Raw genomic sequence first — 17,734 nt, 5'->3', positions numbered from 1 at the left:
CATTTTTCTAGTTTCATGACAATAACTTGTGTGTAAGTGTATGGATCTTTCTGAAATTTTACTACAAGGTTCCATTTCTCAAAGGGAAAGCTGGAATTGAGTTTTGTGGTAATTGCCCAAAACGTTTAGTAATAAGGGGCCTAAAAAGGGGTGAAAAATAAGCATTTTTTAGTTTCTAGACAATAACTTGTGTTCAAGTGTATGGATCTCTCTAAAATTGTATTACAAGGTACCATACCACAAAGGCAAGGCTGTTATTGAGCTTGGTTTGGGGGGAAGGGGGGGGGTGATGAATCATAGGGGGGGGGGGGGGGTCAAAAAAGGGGTAATTATTTTTTTTCGTTTAAGGAATAAGGGGAAAAAAGGTTAAAAAACTAGGGTTTCCATTTTAATAGACAAATAATTGAGTAAAGAACATTATTTAAAAGCAGTGTAAGGTTGGTAATTCAAACTCATTTAAATATCTCACCTGCACTATGTTTGAATTATGTAAATTGGAAATTTGCCAATTATTTTAGTATAATAAACTTCATTGGAAATTTGCCAATATAAAATTTTGCTGATGAAGGTTTTTTGTTTACCTTTAGTCTGACTATGATGTCATTTTCTATTTTAATAGCCTTATGATGTAGTTAAATTTTTTTTAATACTTTTATGATGTATTTTAATGCGCTTTTATGGTTGCAAATTTATTGTTTTAATATAATAAACTCCATTGGAAATTTACCAATAGTTTGTTTATTTTTAGCTATGACTATGATGTCATTTTCTATTTAATTTTAAGGTTACAAATTAATTTTAGTTTTAAATATTATTGTAAAATGTTTGCCCAAAACATTTATTAATAAGTGGCCAAAAAAGGGGGCAAAAATAAGCATTTTTTTAGTTTCCAGACATTAACTTGTGTTCAAGTGTATGGATTTCTCTGAAATTGTACTTAAAGGTACCATACCACAAAGGGAAGTGGGTCAAAAAATTTGGGGGGGGGGATTTTTTTTCCTTTTTTTTTTTCTTTAAAATTTTCCATTTTAAGTTGGTTAATTCTGATCACAAAGAGAAAGTTGGAATTGAGTTTGGGGGATAATTGCTCAAATGTTTAGGAATAAGGGGCTAAAAAAGGGGTTAAAAATAAGCATTTTTTTTTAGTTTCCAACAATTAATTGTGTTTAAGTAATTGGATCTCTGTGAAATTGTACTGCAAGGTACCATACCACAAACTGAAGGCTGGGATTGAGTTTGGGGGGGCGTGATGTGTGAAAATTTTCCACTTAAAGTTGGTTAATTATTTCTGATTTAGATATAAAAGCAAATAATAATGATGTGGTTTGATTTTATCAAAAACTTAAATTGAAGTTATGTATATTGTAAATTTAGGTTACATTGGAATTTAAGAATTGGCTTTGGGGTAGGGTTATGGCTCAAACCTTTAAATAATAAGGGAAAAAAAGGTGAAAAAACAAGGGTTTCCAGGTTAATAGACAAATAAGTACAAAACATTATTTAAAAGCAGTGTAAGGTTGGTAATTCAAACTCATTTAAATATCTCACTTACACTGCTTTTAAATTATGTAAATTGGAAATTTGCCAATAACTTTATTGTTAATAAATGCATTGGAAATTTGCCAACAATTTTAGTGTAATAAACTTCATTGGAAATTTGCCAATATAAAATTTTGCTGATGAAGGTTTTTTGTTTACCTTTAGCCTTGACTATGAAGTCATTTTCTATTTTTATAGCCTTATGATGTAGTTGAATTATTTAATACTTTTATGATGTGTTTAAATGGGGTTTTATGGTTGCAAATTTATTGTTTTAGTTTAATAAACTCCATTTAAAATTTGGTAATAAAAAAAAATTTTGTTTATTTTTAGCTATGATTATGATGTCATTTTCTATTTTACTTTTATGGTTGCAAAGAAATTTTTATTTTTAGATATTACTGTTAAATGATGCTGATTAAGGTTTTTGCTATGTTTAGCCATGACTATGATGTCATTTTCTATTTTAATATCTGTCATGATGTATTTAAATGGGCTTTTATGGTTACAAAGGAATTTTATTTTTAGATATTACTGTAAAATGTTGCTGATTAAGGATTTTGTTTATTTTTAGCCATGACTATGATGTCATTTTCTATTTTAATACCTTTATTATGTAATTTCCATTTTTAGATATTACTGTTAAATGATGCTGATTGAGGGTTTGAATGCTGGGATTGATTTTGGGGGTAATTGCCTCCAAATTTTAGGAATTAGGGGGCAAAAAACAAGCATTTTTCTAGTTTCATGACAATAACTTGTGTGTAAGTGTATGGATATTTATGAAATTGTACTACAAGGTTCCATATCACAAAGGGAAAGCTGGAATTGAGTTTGGGGGTACTTGCCCAAAACGTTTAGGAATTAGGGGCCAAAAATAAGCATTTTTCTAGTTTCCAGACAATAACTTGTGTTCAAGTGTATGGATCTCTTTGACATTGTACTGCAAGGTACCATACCACAAAGGGAAGGCTGGGATTGTTTTTGGGGGTAATTGTCTCAAAATGTTAGGAATTAGGGGCCATAAAGGGGCAAAAAAACAAGCATTTTTCTAGTTTCATGACAATAACTTGTGTGTAAGTGTATGGATCTTTATGACATTGTACTGCAAGGTTCCATATCACAAAGGGAAAGCTGGGTTTGAGTTTGGGGGTAATTGCCCTAAACTTTAAGGAATTTGGGGCCAAAAAGGTGCAAAAAACCCAAGCATTTTTCTAGTTTCCAGACAATAATTTGTGTTCAAGTGTATGGATCTCTCTGAAATTGTACTGCAAGGTACCATACCACAAAGGGAAGGCTGGGATTGAGTTTGGGGGTGATGAATCATAAGGGGGTTTCAAAAAATTTGGGGGGGGGGATTTTTTTTTCCTTTTTTTTCTTTAAAATTTTCCATTTTAAATTGGTTATTTCTGATTTATATATAAAAGCAAATAATAATGATATGGTTTGAATAGGTAAATTAAAAAATTTTAAGTTCTTAGACTACTTTCATTCTGTGTGAGAAACCTATGCTGTGTCAAATATTTAATTACAATACAAATTCAGTGCTGTATCAAGCTTGAATGTTGTGTCCATACTTGCCCCAACTGTTCAGGGTTCGACCTCTGCGGTCGTATCAAGCTGCGCCCCAGCGGAGCATTTTATTGATTATGGGCCCAGTTTTCAAGTTGGTCCAAGATAGGGTCCAGTATTTAAACTTTGTTTGATTTTAACAAAAATTGAATTCTTTTGGGTTCTTTGATATGCTGAATCTTAACATGTGTTTAGATTTTTGATTATGGGCCCAGTTTTCAAGTTGGTCCAAGTTGGGGTCCAAAATTAAACTTTTTTTGATTTCAACAAAAATTGAATATATGGGGTTCTTTGATATGCTGAATCTAACCATGAATTTAGATTTTTTATTTGTGGGCCCCGCTATCAAATTGGTTCATATTGAGGTCAAAAGGGTCCAAAATTAAACTTTGTTTGATTTCATCAAAAATTGAATTATTGGGGTTCTTTGATATTCCAAATCTAACCGTATATTTAGATTTTTAATTTTAAGTCCCGTTTTTTAAATTAGTCTACATTAAGGTCCAAAGGGTCCAAAATTAAACTTAGTTTGATTTTAGCAAAAATTGAATTCTTGGGGTTCTTTGATATGCTGAATCTAAACATGTGTTTAGATTTTTGATTATGGGCCCAGTTTTCAAGTTTGTCCAAGTTGGGGTCCAAAATTAAACTTTGTTTGATTTTAACAAAAATTGAATATATGGGGTTCTTTGATATGCTGAATCTAACCATGTATTTTGATTTTGGACATTGGACCATAATAGGTAAATTAAAAAAATTCAAGTTCTTAGACCACATTCTTTCTGTGTCAGAAACCTATGCTGTGTCAAACATTTAATAACAATCCAAATTCAGAGCTGTATCAAGCTTGAATGTTGTGTCCATACTTGCCCCAACTGTTCAGGGTTCGACCTCTGCGGTCGTATCAAGCTGCGCCCCAGCGAAGCATTTTATTTAGCAATGTCAGTGTGAAAATATGTAACAGATACTCTAAGACTAAGTAATGTCAGTGTGAAAATCTGCTACAGACACTCTAAGACTAAGTAATGCCAGTGTGAAAATCTGCTACAGACACTCTAAGACTAAGTAATGTCAGTGTGAAAATCTGCTACAGACACTCTAAGACTAAGTAATGCCAGTGTGAAAATCTGCTACAGACATTCTAAGACTAAGTAATGCCAGTGTGAAAATATGTAACAGATACTCTAAGACTAAGTAATACCAGTGTGAAAATATGCAACAGATACTCTAAGACTAAATAATGCCAGTGTAAAAATATGCAACAGATACTCTAAGACTATGTAATACCAGTGTGAAAATATGCAACAGATACTCTAAGACTAAGTAATGCCAGTGTGAAAATACGCAATCAAACCACATCTCCTTATTGTTATAACACATTTGCATACATTTATTGTTGTTTTTGTTTACAGGAGAAGGAACTTGTAGAATTCTCAGAGACTATTGACAATTATGATGAAAAGGCAACATTTCAAGACATGAATGTTTCTAGACCTATAATGAAAGTATGTACCATCAAGGAATGAATGGTCTGTGGGATAGGCATACTGTTGTCTTATTTATAGACAGTTTTGGTAAAAGTTAATTAGACTGGTCAGCCTGTCCATTAAGACATTTTCATATTTAAGTATTTATCAAGCATCTATTACCACCATTACTTTGGTAAGCGTACCTTACTTTGTAGAAATTTTGACACATTAATGGTGAATAGTCATTGACTGGGTGAGTGAAACATTTCTTTACTTTTAATAAAGTTACGAGGGAAATTTTGACAGAATGTATGAAAACCTTTCTGTCTTAATTCTAACCTATTATTAGGACATATATATAGCAAAAAGGACTCTAAAGTTATGTAGATATTAGTAAGCATACTATAGTTTGTCAGGAAGATACAAACACAGTTATCAGGTAAAGGTAATGTTCCAAGAATTAAGGATTTTTTGCATTGTGGAAAAAAAGATTTAAAAAAAAATTGATGATAGGAAGCCTAATCATGTTACTTTATTATTATATAAGTACCAATTATCATCAGTAAAATAGCACTTGACAAAATGATTCATGAATAAGTCCTACAATATGACTTAGAATAGGACTGAATTCTGTTATTCTAAATTTTAATAACTTTTTCAGGGATTAAGCCGTATGAATTTTGCCAAACCTACACCAATCCAGGCTGCTACTATTCCTGTAGCTTTATTAGGAAGAGATCTCTGTGCATGTGCTGTTACAGGGTCAGGTAATTAGAGTCTTAAAGCCATATCCAAAAACACAATCTGATGGTGACATTATTATTTGTTATTACCTGTAGCATGCTTATACAATTATATATAAGAAATAGATATCAGTCTCCAACCTTGGTTTAGTATATGTGATAACTCTTTATCAGAAAAAATACTGATGGTTTAGTTTGCTCAAGGAATCATGTTTTTTCATTGGAATTTATAAATGTTTTATTCTAAGATAAGTTAAAAATGTTTTGGGTTTTTTTTTTTGCAAACTGAATAGCAAAACAGAATACACCAATCAAAAGTAGTCATGTTCATTAGGGCTATTCCATTAAAATGTATGTGGGAGTTTAGGAAGGGAAGTTTGATTATTGAATGTGGGTCATGGGTCTTTTTTCAGTATGCATCTATTACCATTATGCAAAATTATCTAAAAAATGGTTCTTGGTTGTAGGGATATTTTGAAAGTCCCTTCCTACCCTCCCACATACATTTTAATGGAATAGCCCTTAGTTAAGATAAAGTAGAAAACAATTGGTGCTAGTCCTTATATTTTTTTTGTAGAGTACAAAGATTTCCTATTATTGAGAGACCATATAAATGATATTTATTTACATTGTTTTATTTTTGTTAGGTAAAACTGTGGCCTTTATGTTACCTATCCTGGAGAGATTATTATACAGACCTAAAAACACAGCACTGACCCGTGTTCTTGTACTGGTACCCACTAGGGAATTAGCTGTTCAGGTTCATACAGTAGCCAGACAACTCTCGCAGTTCACTAATGTTGAATGCTGTTTGGCTGTTGGTAAGTTTACATCAGTGGACCCGATAGGCAGTTGTTTCATATCTATTGTTAGACATGAAGGATAACTTAATTCATATATGAATTGCTTGAAACTTTGAAGGATGTATTTTCATATTTTTTTTTTATTTTTAAGGTGGTCTTGATCTGAAAGCTCAGGAAGCAGCATTACGGTTATCACCTGATGTTGTCATAGCAACCCCAGGTCGATTGATTGATCATTTACAGAATTCTCCCAACTTCACACTCAGAAATATAGAAATATTGGTGCTAGACGAGGCTGATAGGTAAGGATATCAGCTATATTGATTCTGGATGAAGCCAGTAGGTGTAGTCTCATGCTATATTTTAGGGGGAAATAAAAACCATGAGTTGAAGAAAAACATCGCTAGGGACATAGGTCCTGATGAAAAAGGTAAATTGAACCAACATCTTCTGACGATAAGTTTAGGTAGAGTAACCAAGATGGATATTCAGGGCTACGCTACCATGCGACTGGGGCGACAAAGTCGCTTTCCCGCCCGTCACTGCGCTTTGCCCGACCGTCAAAAGCGAAATCCAGTCGCCCTGTTTACGATACTCGCTATCAGTTGCTTTCGTCATCGGCAATATTCAATTTTTACGAAGTCGATGAAACAGCAATTTTTCAGTAAAAAGTAAAGAAATTCAAAGACATAAACGATTTATTTTCTTCAGAAAAGAGGTTAAAGCATTAATTTTAAAGTTGGTTGCATGTTATTTCATACGATTCTTATGATAATGACTACTGAAGAATGAATGGCACAGCTGACAGAGGAATATTGATCCCAAAAGGAAAAATTACGCATTCCACGCGCATTAACATACTTTTGGTTAGATCTACTTGATTAATGTATATATTTCCATGTATATGAATTGTTTCAATTTATTAATTAAAATTGCCCAACTCTGGGACTACTATACTATGTCCAAGCTTAACTGTGTTAAATTTATATATCTTTGAAATGAGAATTTTAACCACTGAATTTCACAAACATAACAGAGTACATTTTAAATTGAAATAACAACTTTCTTTTCCTTTTTGATATAAAAAAAATCTTTTTTACTATTGCTAGATATTAAACTGGTTTTTTTCTGACAAGAAGACTAATATGATTGTGCAACTAGATATGATAAAATTAAACAACTTTGAATTTGAACTGTTACTTTTATTGTACTCCCAGGTACAAATTGAACAATATAAAAAAATAAGATACATATGGCCCTTTGTATTATAGTAAAACCAAACATTGTAGCGCCGTGAGCGAACGAGCACTTCTCTTTCAAATTTCACTACTTCTCCCTCTCAGTTTCAAAAAGAGAAGTCACTTCTCCCTATGATTCTGAAGTAGTGTGAGCCCTGGATATTAAGAGTTTGCTGCTGTTGTCTTAATCACAAACATAACGACAACAATAACCTAGTTATGGCATGAATTACACTTGATTTGGTCAACATGTTTCGACATCATCAGGACAAGTTTACATAATGTGTGTCCAGAATGATGAATATGAAATCTGTTTAATATGTTATATGTTTTACAGAATGTTAGATGAATATTTTGCTGAACAGATGAAGGAGATTATAAGACAAAGTTCACAGACCAGACAGACCATGTTGTTCTCAGCCACAATGACAGAAGAGGTTACATTTTTAGCTCACCTGGCCCTTTGGGCCAAGTGAAATATTCTCATTACTTGTCGTCCGTCGTCGTTAGCTTTTTACAAAAATCTTCTCCTCTGAAACCACTGGGCCAAATTGGCACAAACTTGGCCACAATCATCATTAAGGTATCTAGTTTAAAAAATGTGTCCGATGACCCCGCCAACCAACCAAGATGGCCTCCATGGCTAAAAATAGAACATAGGGGTAAAATGTAGATTTTGGCTTATATCTCTGAAACCAAAGCATTAAGAGTAAATCTGACATAGGGTAAAACTGATCATCAGGTCAAGATCTATCTGCCCTGAAATTTTCAGACAAATCTGACAACCTGTTGTTTGGTTGCTGCCCCTGAATTGGTAATTTTAAGGAAATTTTGCAGTTTTTGGTTATTATCTTGAATATTATTATAGATAGAGATAAACTGTAAACAGCAATAATGTTCAGCAAAGTAAGATCTACAAATAAGTTGTCATGACCAAAATTGTCAGTCGACCCCTTTAAGAGTTATTGCCCTTAATAGTCAATTTTTAACAATTTTTCGTAAATTTTTGTAATCTTTTACAAAAATCTTCTTCTCTGAAACTATTGAGACAAATTTAACCATACTTGACCATAATCATTATTAGGGTATCTAGTTTAAAAAATTTGTCCGATGACCCCGCCTTCCAACCATCATAGCCAACTTGGTTAAAAATAGAACATAGGGGTAAAATGCATTTTTGGTTTATATCTCTGAAACTAAAGCATTTTGAGCAAATCTGACAGGTGGCAAAAATGTTCATCAGATTTAGATTTATCTGCCCTGAAATTTTCAGACGAATCTGACAACCCGTTGTTGGGTTGCTGCCCCTGAGTTAGTAATTTTACAAAAGTTTGCAGTTTTTTGTTAATATCTTAGATATCATTATAATATCTAATATCCAATACTATTAATTATGATTTTAACCTTATTTTACATGATTTCCAAAGCATCAGTAAATACAGGTGAGCGACACAGTCTCTTGAGAGCCTCTAGTTATTCTTCAATGTTTCTTGATTAGACCTTATCCTTCTTTTTAATTGTTTTGTAATTTAACGTATGTACTTGCAAGTATATTTGATTAAGATTTTCCAAAATTTTCTTCCACCAAAAATACCGAGCTCCAAGGCAAATTCAAAAAAGGGTAAGTCCATAAAAACTGACAAAATCAAACGTTATCAACTAACGGAATAGTGAAAAACAACTGTCATATTCCTGACTTGGTACAGGCAATTTTCCAAAGAAAATGTTGGGTTAAACCTGGTTTCATAGCTAGCTAAACCATGAGTTAGTGTAGTATATTTCATATAAGAATAAAACAAAATATACTGTTTTATTTGAAATAAGTATTCATAAAAGTTTTTAAAGTCTAATTGAACTTCAACTGTAAAATTAAGGCAAATACTTTTGTCTTGTTTGAAATTGTTTTACATTTGTCATTTCGGGTATTTATAGCTTGCTATACGGTATGGGTTTTGCTCATTGTTGAAGGCTGTATAGTGAGGAAAATAATCAGACATGTTTAGGGGGCAATCAATTTGGACAAATAAACACATGGATGAGCATATTAAATTAAGGAATAATTTTCATATGGGCCATCGAAATTAGTCAATTTTCTTTTAATTAACAATTAAGATGTTTCAGTTTACTTGGTTTATGATGTTGAAATAAATTAATTTTCTTTTAATAATAAATTAAGATGCTTAGTATAAAAATAAGAAGATGTGGTATGATTGCCAATGAGACAACTCCCCACAAGAGACTAAATGACACAGAAATTAACAACTGTAGATCACTGTATGGCCTTCAACAATGAGTAAAACCCATACTGCATAAGCTATAAAAGGCCCAAAAATGACAAATGTAAAACAATTCAAACGAGAAAACTAACAGCCTTATTTATGTACAAAATAATGATTAAGTATGCTTAATGTGTGATGTCTTTTAAACAAGGGCAGTGCTCACTCTGTCCATTCATACTTAGATCTGCCATTACCCTTCAAAGAAAACAAGTATTATTTCGAATATTTAAAAAAAAACACACAAAAAAACAAAAAACCGATAAAGCAATCTAGAAAGTAGTAAAACAAAAAAATAATACTGAAACTTTAAAAATAGGTGAAGGATCTTGCTGCAGTGTCCCTGAAGAATCCAGTCAAGATATTTATAAACCAGAGTACAGATACAGCTTTAGGACTCAGACAGGAGTTTGTCAGAATTAGGGCTAATAGAGAGGGAGAAAGGGAGGCTATCATAGCAGGTATGTATATCTCATGATACAGCTTTAGAACTCAGACAGGAGTTTGTCAGAATTAGAGCAATTAGGGAGGGAGAAAGGGAGGCTATCATAGCAGGTATGTATATCTCATGATACAGCTTTAGAACTCAGACAGGAGTTTGTCAGAATTAGAGCAATTAGGGAGGGAGAAAAGGAAGCTATCATAGCAGGTATGTATATCTCATGATACAGCTTTAGAACTCAGACTGGAGTTTGTCAGAATTAGAGCAATTAGGGAGGGAGAAAGGGAGGCTATCATAGCAGGTATATATATCTCATGATACAGCTTTAGAACTCAGACTGGAGTTTGTCAGAATTAGAGCAATTAGGGAGGGAGAAAGGGAGGCTATCATAGCAGGTATGTATATCTCATGATACAGCTTTAGAACTCAGACTGGAGTTTGTCAGAACTAGAGCAATTAGGGAGGGAGAAAGGGAGGCTTTTATAGCAGGTACATATCTCATTGTATCAATAAATCACTGTGGAATTACTCAAATTTTACAGGTTCTGGCGAACTAGAGGTTGTTATATGGGGCAATTACAGCTGATATTTCTGTCATTCATCATGTACTGTATATAACAAATTTACAAAAAAATGTCCGTTGTGCCTCGTTGTCGTCTGTTAACTTTTTCAAAAATCTTCTCCTCTGAAACTACTGGGCCAAATTAACCAAACTTGGCCACAATCATCATTGGGGTATCTAGTTTAAAAAATGTGTGTCTGATAACTCCACCTTCCAATCAAGATGGCCGACATGGCTAATAATAGAACATAGGGGTAAAATGCAAGTTTTGTCTATTATTTTTGAAAACCATTATAAACAGTCAGAGCTCTGACATAAACAAGTCAGAATAAAATGACTTCCATAGGTCAGATATAATTTGATGTAAGTGTTGTCTCCCTTCTTGCACTCAACAGATTATGACTTGTACAGGTCAGTTTATGTCAGACTTTAATTTATCATAAAATGACTTCCACAGGTCAGATTTTGCACAAAATATTGTGACTTAATATCTTCATATTCTAATAAGATTTATGCCCCTTTTTAATGCATTTTGACTTCGAGAGGTCATTTTTGTTCTGATTTGAAGCAGTCATTACTACCACTTTGTTATCAATCTCCATAAAAATATGGTGATTACTAGTTTCGAATTAAAGAGTTTTAAAAAGTGGGGCTCATCTGACATCATACCTTCTCCTTTCCAGAATCTAAACATAATATATTTATCTCATCACTTTCAATTATTTCAAAATACAAAGAAAAACCAGGTGAGAAAAAATGGATCATACAATTTTCTGAATATCAAAAGATTTACAAAATACAATATTGGATACATTACATGACAATACTTCAAATCTTCCAAGGAAAAACAAGACACTTATTCATGATAAGACTATGTTAATAAAAGATATATTCTCATCCACTTTAAGCTAAAATTGTATTAAGAGCAAAACATTTATTATTTTAATATTTCATTGAGGTAAATACTGTTGTGCAAACTGACTCAAACAAGTCACATTATGTTCTGACTTACTAAACGTATTACAACTTTTAAGTCTAGTATTGTCATATTGATTTAAAAATGTATAGGTAAGCCAGATAAAAGACTGAGGAAATTAGGTCCCCATAAGTCACAATAATGAGGACTATAAAAAAGTTTACTTGGTATGTTCAATATTAAATGTATTTTGTTTTAAACAGGTTAAATCATGTTCTGACTTAAAAGAGTCAGTCCAAAACTAAAATAAATTTATTGAAATAGTTAAGCCGGGCATTGCCTTATGATATTAAATGAATGTATGGGAACGTCAGATAAAAGACACAGGAAATATATGTTAAGATCCCCTAAAATAAATAACCATTTTGACTTAATTGTTTCTAAAAATTTATCAAATAATAAACTCGAAAATGGCAGATTCAGAAGCAGTCTGAAAGCAAGGACTTTCTTGGATTAAAGGAAGTACACCTAGCTTTGATTGGAAATTTTGTTCTGTAAACTGACTTTAACAGGTCAAATCATGTTCTGACCTCAAAGAGTCAGTCAAAACTAAACTTATTACAACTTTTAAGTCTTAAGTATTGTCATATTGATTTAAAAATGTATGGGAGAGCCAGATAAAAAACAGAGGAAATAAGGTCCCCTAAAGTCACAATAATGAGGATTATATAAAAAAGTTTATTTGGTATATTCAATATTTAAATGTATTTTGTTTTAAACAGGTCAAATTATGTTCTGACTTCAAAGAGTCAGTCAAAAACTATACTTTAACTAATTATTGCAACTTCTAAGTCTGGCATTGTCATATGCATTTAAGAATATATGGGAAAAACAGATAAAAGACACCCAATAATAAAGTCACAATAATGAGGACTATAAAAAAGTTTGTTTGGTATATGTAATATTCAAATGTATTTTGTTTACAAGTTTCATCAAATTATCTTAAAATTTTATTCTATTTCTGTATTTTCATGACTTTTTCTTTTCTGTTAAGTTAACACATGGAACTTTTGGTTGTAAAAAATATTATTTTAAAGACCATTTGACTGAATTGTTTCTAAAAAAACTTATCAATTAACATGATTAAATAACTCAACAGTAGCAGATTCAGATAAAGGGAAAAAGGGGGGGGGGGGGGGGGCTTAGAGGAAGAAGACCTAGTTTTGATTGGAAATTTTGTTCTGTAAACTGACTTTAACAGGTCAAATCATGTTCTGACTTCAAAGAGTCAAACAAAACTAAACTTATTTCAACTTTTAAGTCTAGGATTTTCATATTGATTTTAAAATGTATGGGAAAGCCAGATAAAAGCCAGATGAAATAAGGTCCCCTTACGTCACAATAATGAGGACTATAAAAAAGTTTATTTGGTATATTCAATATCAAATGCATTTTGTTTTTAAAGATTTTCATCAAATTATCTTAAAATTTTATTTTATTTCTGTATTTTCATGACTTTTCTTTTCTGTTAAGTTTACACATAGAACTTGTGGTTGCCAAAAAAAAATAAAATTTTAATAACCATTTGGCTGAATTGTTTCTAAAAAAACTTATCAATTAATTAACTCAACAGTAGCAGATTCATATTTAGGGGGGGGGGGGGGGGGGGGCTTAGAGGAAGAACACCTAGCTTTGATTGGAAATTTTGTTCTGTAAACTGACTTTAACAGGTCAAATCATGTTCTGCTTTCAAAGAGTCAGTCAAAACTAAACTTATTAATACAACTTTTAAGTCTAGTATTGTCGTATTGATTTAAAAATGTATGGGAAAGCCAGATAAAAGACAGAGGAAATAAGGTCCCCTAAAGTCACAATAATGAGGACTATAAAAAAGTTTATTTGGTATATTCAATATTAAATGTATTTTGTTTTAAACAGGTCAAATCATGTTCTGACTTAAAACAGTCAGTCCAAAACTAAGTTTATTGACATTTTAAAGTTGGACACTTCCATATGATATTAATGAATGTATGAGAACGTCAGATAAAAGACATAGGAAATATATGTAAGATCCCCTAAAATAAATAACCATTTGACTTAATTGTTTCTAAAAATTTATCAAATAATAAACTCAAAAATGGCAGATTCAGAAGCAGGGCTTAAAGGAAGTACACCTAGCTTTAATTGGAAATTTTGTTCTGCAAACTGACTTGAACAGGTCAAATTATGTTCTGACAAATTGACTTAAACAGGTCAAATCATGTTCTGACTTTCTGAAATATCAGTCAAAAACTAAATTTATTGAAATTTTTAAGTCAGGCATTGCCATATGATATTAATGATATGTATGGAAAAGTCAGATAAAATACACACGAAATACATGCAAGATCCTCTAAGATAAATAACCATTTGACTTAATTGTTTCTTAAAACTTATCAATTAATAAACTCAACAGTGGCAGATTCAGAAGGGGACTAAGAGGAAGAACACATAGCTTTGATTGGAAATTGTGTTCTGTAAACTGACTCAAGCAGGTCAAATCATGTTCTGACTTATAAGAGTCTGTCAAACACTAAATGGATTGCAACTGTAACAGTCGGGCATTGTCATGATTGTGATGTGATTGTTAGAATGTATGGATACAAGTAGGAAAAAAGATCACAAATATTAAGTCACAATTTTTAGAACTATATAAAAGTTAATTTGGTATATATTTGATATCTTAATATTTCATTGAGGTAAATCCTATTGTGCAAACTGACTTGAACAAGTCACATTATGTTCTGACTTCAAAGAGTCAGTCAAAAACTATTCTTTTACTAATTATTGCAACTTTTAAGTCTGGAATTGTCATATGCATTTAAGAATGTATGGGAAAATCAGATAAAAGACACCCAATAATAAAGTCACAATAATGAGGACTATAAAAAAGTTTATTTGGTATATTTAATATTCAAATGTATTTTGTTTACAAATTTCATCAAATTATCTTAAAATTTTATTCTATTTCTGCATTTTTATGACTTTTTTTCTGTTAAGTTAACATATGGAACTTTTGGTTATAAAAAATATTATTTTAAATCCATTTGACTGAATTGTTTCTAAACAAACTTATCAATTAATTAACTTAACAGTAGCATATTCAGATTAGGGGGGGGGGGGGGCTTAGAGGAAAAGACCAGTTTTGATTGGAAATTTTGTTCTGTAAACTGACTTTAATAGGTCAAATCATGTTCTGACTTCAAAGAGTCAAACAAAACTTAACTTATTACAACTTTTAAGTGTAGTATTGTCATATTGATTTAAAAATATATAGGTGAGCCAGATAAAAGACAGAGGAAATAAGGTAGCCATAAGTCACAATAATGAGGACTATAAAAAAGTTTACTTGGTATATTCAATATTAAATGTATTTTGTTTTAAAAAGGTCAAATCATGTTCTGACTTAAAAGAGTCAGTCCAAAACTAAAATAAATTTATTGAAATATATAAGCTGGGCATTGCCATATGTTATTTAATGAATGTATGGGAACGTCAGATAAAAGACACAGGAAATATATGTAAGATCCCCTAAAATAAATAACCATTTGACTTAATTGTTTCTAAAAACTTATCAAATAATAAACTCGAAAATGGCAGATCAGAAGCAGGGCTTAAAGGAAGTACACCTAGCTTTGATTGGAAATTTTGTTCTGTAAACTGACTTTAACAGGTCAAATCATGTTCTGACTTCAAAGAGTCAAACAAAACTAAACTTATTACAACTTTTAAGTATAGTATTGTCATATTGATTTAAAAATGTATGGGTGAGCCAGATAAAAGACAGAGAGAATAAAGACCCCATAAGTCACAATAATGAGGACAATAAAAAAGTTTATTTGGTATATTCAATATTAAATGTATTTTGTTTTAAACAGGTCAAATCATGTTCTGACTTAAAAGAGTCAGTCCAAAACTAAAATAAATTTATTGAAATATTTAAGCCGGGCATTGCAGGGCTTAAAGGAAGTACACCTAGCTTTGATTGGAAATTTTGTTCTGCAAATTGACTTAAACAGGTCAAGTCATGTTCTGACTTTAAAAAATCAGTCAAAAACTAAATTTATTGAAATTATTAAGTCAGGCATTGCCATTTGATAGTAATGATAATGTATGGAAAAATCAATTAATAAACTCAACAGTGGCAGATTCAGAAGGGGGCTAAGAGGAAGAACACATAGCTTTGATTGGAAATTTTGTTCTGCAAATTGACTCAAACAGGTCAAATCATGTTCTGACTTAAAAGAGTCCGTCAAAAACTAAATGGATATGCATAAAATCTGGTTCATAAGTTTTGAAAAGATGGAGAGATTAATGAGTCTATATTTTGTTATTCCGACTCACAAATGTCACTATGTGACAAATTTCGGGAATTTTTCTCTCCTTTTGACTGATTCCTATATGTTGTATGGGTGCCATAACTATCACTACAACATGTACAAAGTCAGCACATTCTAAGGGACGCCATCAAAAGACCAATGTAGGATAAAAAAACTTAAATCAAATAGTTTGGGGGTGGGGGTGGGGTTAAAGTTGCTGCAAGTTTTGTTTATCCAAAATCGATTTTACATAAATCCATATTGGTCAATCAATCTTTCCCAAATTAAGTTAAGAGGGGGGGGGGGGGGGGGGGGGGGGGGGGGGGGGGGTTCAGTGAAAAAACTATGTGATGTGAATTAAGTTTTTTATCCTATATTGAACTTTTGATGTCGTCCCTAATGACTTGACCTATTACAGTATTTCTGTCTGAATTTTTTATGAATATTCTATATTTACTAATTTAACTACATGTATGTTATTGCAAGTGTATTAATTAGCTTTGTTTATTACTTATATTAAACTAAACCTCTATTAATCAATTATCTTTACTCTGGTTATTGATTATATAAGAAAAACTCTGCCTATTACTATATGACTGTAATCTAAACTCTGATTGTTAACATCCTGGATTGCATATCTGCATGACCATTAAAGTCATGGTATACCCATTTTATTTGAGGATATAAAAGTATTGTTTTTTCAATATAACATTTTCAGACACATTGAATCTGTGAAGACAACTTTCAATTTGACTTTAGAAATTAAAGAGTTTGTAAGCAAAATGTTGGGGAAATTTAATTATAATTAAGAATGTTTAAAATTAGTTAAGAAAAAAGCCGACATTAATAATGTTAAAAAACATTTGAGGAGAAAAAACATACAAATTCAGACCAAATATGGTGACTTTTTTGTCCTCCAAGAAGCCGTACATATAATCCATAATATTTTCACTGTTTTTTAAATACATGTAAAAGTTGAAAGATAACTATCTATTGATTTTTTTTTAAATAGCTTTTTTCACAACACTTATAACTTTGTAATTTATGTTCCATTGTACACTTGTTATTCTTAATATCTTTAAAAATTGTTGTTTGGGAACAAAATCTTGTCAGGGTTTCTTATGGTACTAGCATGACAAGTGCATTCATATTCTAAAATACTCTAAACATTAAAAAAAGTCAGTATTTTCAGATCATTCTGAGTCTTTCTGACCTTATTAAGTCAGAACATTCAGACTTTTATAAGTCAGAACATTCAGACTTTTATAAGTCAGAACATTCAGACTTTTATAAGTCAGAACATTCAGACTTTTATAAGTCAGAACATTCAGACTTTTATAAGTCAGAACATTCTGACTTCCAATGTTCTTCTCACTTCTGTAGAAACAAAGACTATCTATGTCTCAAATAAGAGGTAAATGCTTCATGTGGCTAAGCATCTGGGGTAAGAATTATAGATGTGTAATTTCAGAGGAAAACAAATATGCCAAAATTTTTTTTTTTTTTTCATATAGATTAGACCGTTGGTTTTTCCGTTTGAATGGTTTTACACTAGTAATTTTTTGAGGCCCTTTATAGCTTGCTGTTCGGTGTGAGCCAATGCTCCGTGTTGAAGGACGTACCTTGACCTATAATGGTTTACTTTTATAAATTGTAACTTGGATGGAGAGTTGTCTCATTGGCACTCATACCACATCTTCCTATATCCATGTAATTAATAAGATGTGATGCATGTGAGAGGAAAATAATACTGAATAGACAATTCTGTTTGCACAAACACTGATAAATATAATATGTAAAGGTGGTCTCTCAGCAG

At 31.7% G+C, this 17,734-nt stretch overlaps 1 protein-coding gene and 1 long non-coding RNA gene across 2 annotated transcripts in view; both read left to right on the top strand.

The window, feature by feature from the left end:
* LOC127700922 (probable ATP-dependent RNA helicase DDX27) overlaps window positions 1-17,734 on the top strand; it is a 48,464-nt gene that overhangs the window by 9,115 nt on the left and 21,615 nt on the right. Inside the window, exons 6-11 of the mRNA XM_052204651.1 lie at window positions 4,524-4,616; window positions 5,242-5,347; window positions 5,971-6,144; window positions 6,278-6,428; window positions 7,702-7,801; window positions 9,960-10,101. Coding sequence (XP_052060611.1) covers window positions 4,524-4,616; window positions 5,242-5,347; window positions 5,971-6,144; window positions 6,278-6,428; window positions 7,702-7,801; window positions 9,960-10,101 — 766 coding nt within the window. The remainder of the gene's footprint in view (window positions 1-4,523; window positions 4,617-5,241; window positions 5,348-5,970; window positions 6,145-6,277; window positions 6,429-7,701; window positions 7,802-9,959; window positions 10,102-17,734) is intronic.
* Window positions 13,220-16,237, top strand: LOC127700931 (uncharacterized). The gene is made up of 2 exons (XR_007981777.1): window positions 13,220-13,498; window positions 14,988-16,237. It is a non-coding gene; the product is annotated as an uncharacterized LOC127700931 (long non-coding RNA).

This window comes from Mytilus californianus, unplaced genomic scaffold (genome assembly GCF_021869535.1).
Source record: "Mytilus californianus isolate M0D057914Y unplaced genomic scaffold, xbMytCali1.0.p SCAF_5, whole genome shotgun sequence".
Classification (NCBI taxonomy): Eukaryota; Metazoa; Mollusca; class Bivalvia; order Mytilida; family Mytilidae; genus Mytilus; species Mytilus californianus.
The sequence above is the reverse complement of the archived record's forward strand: the minus strand, read 5'-3'. Positions and strand labels throughout refer to the sequence as shown.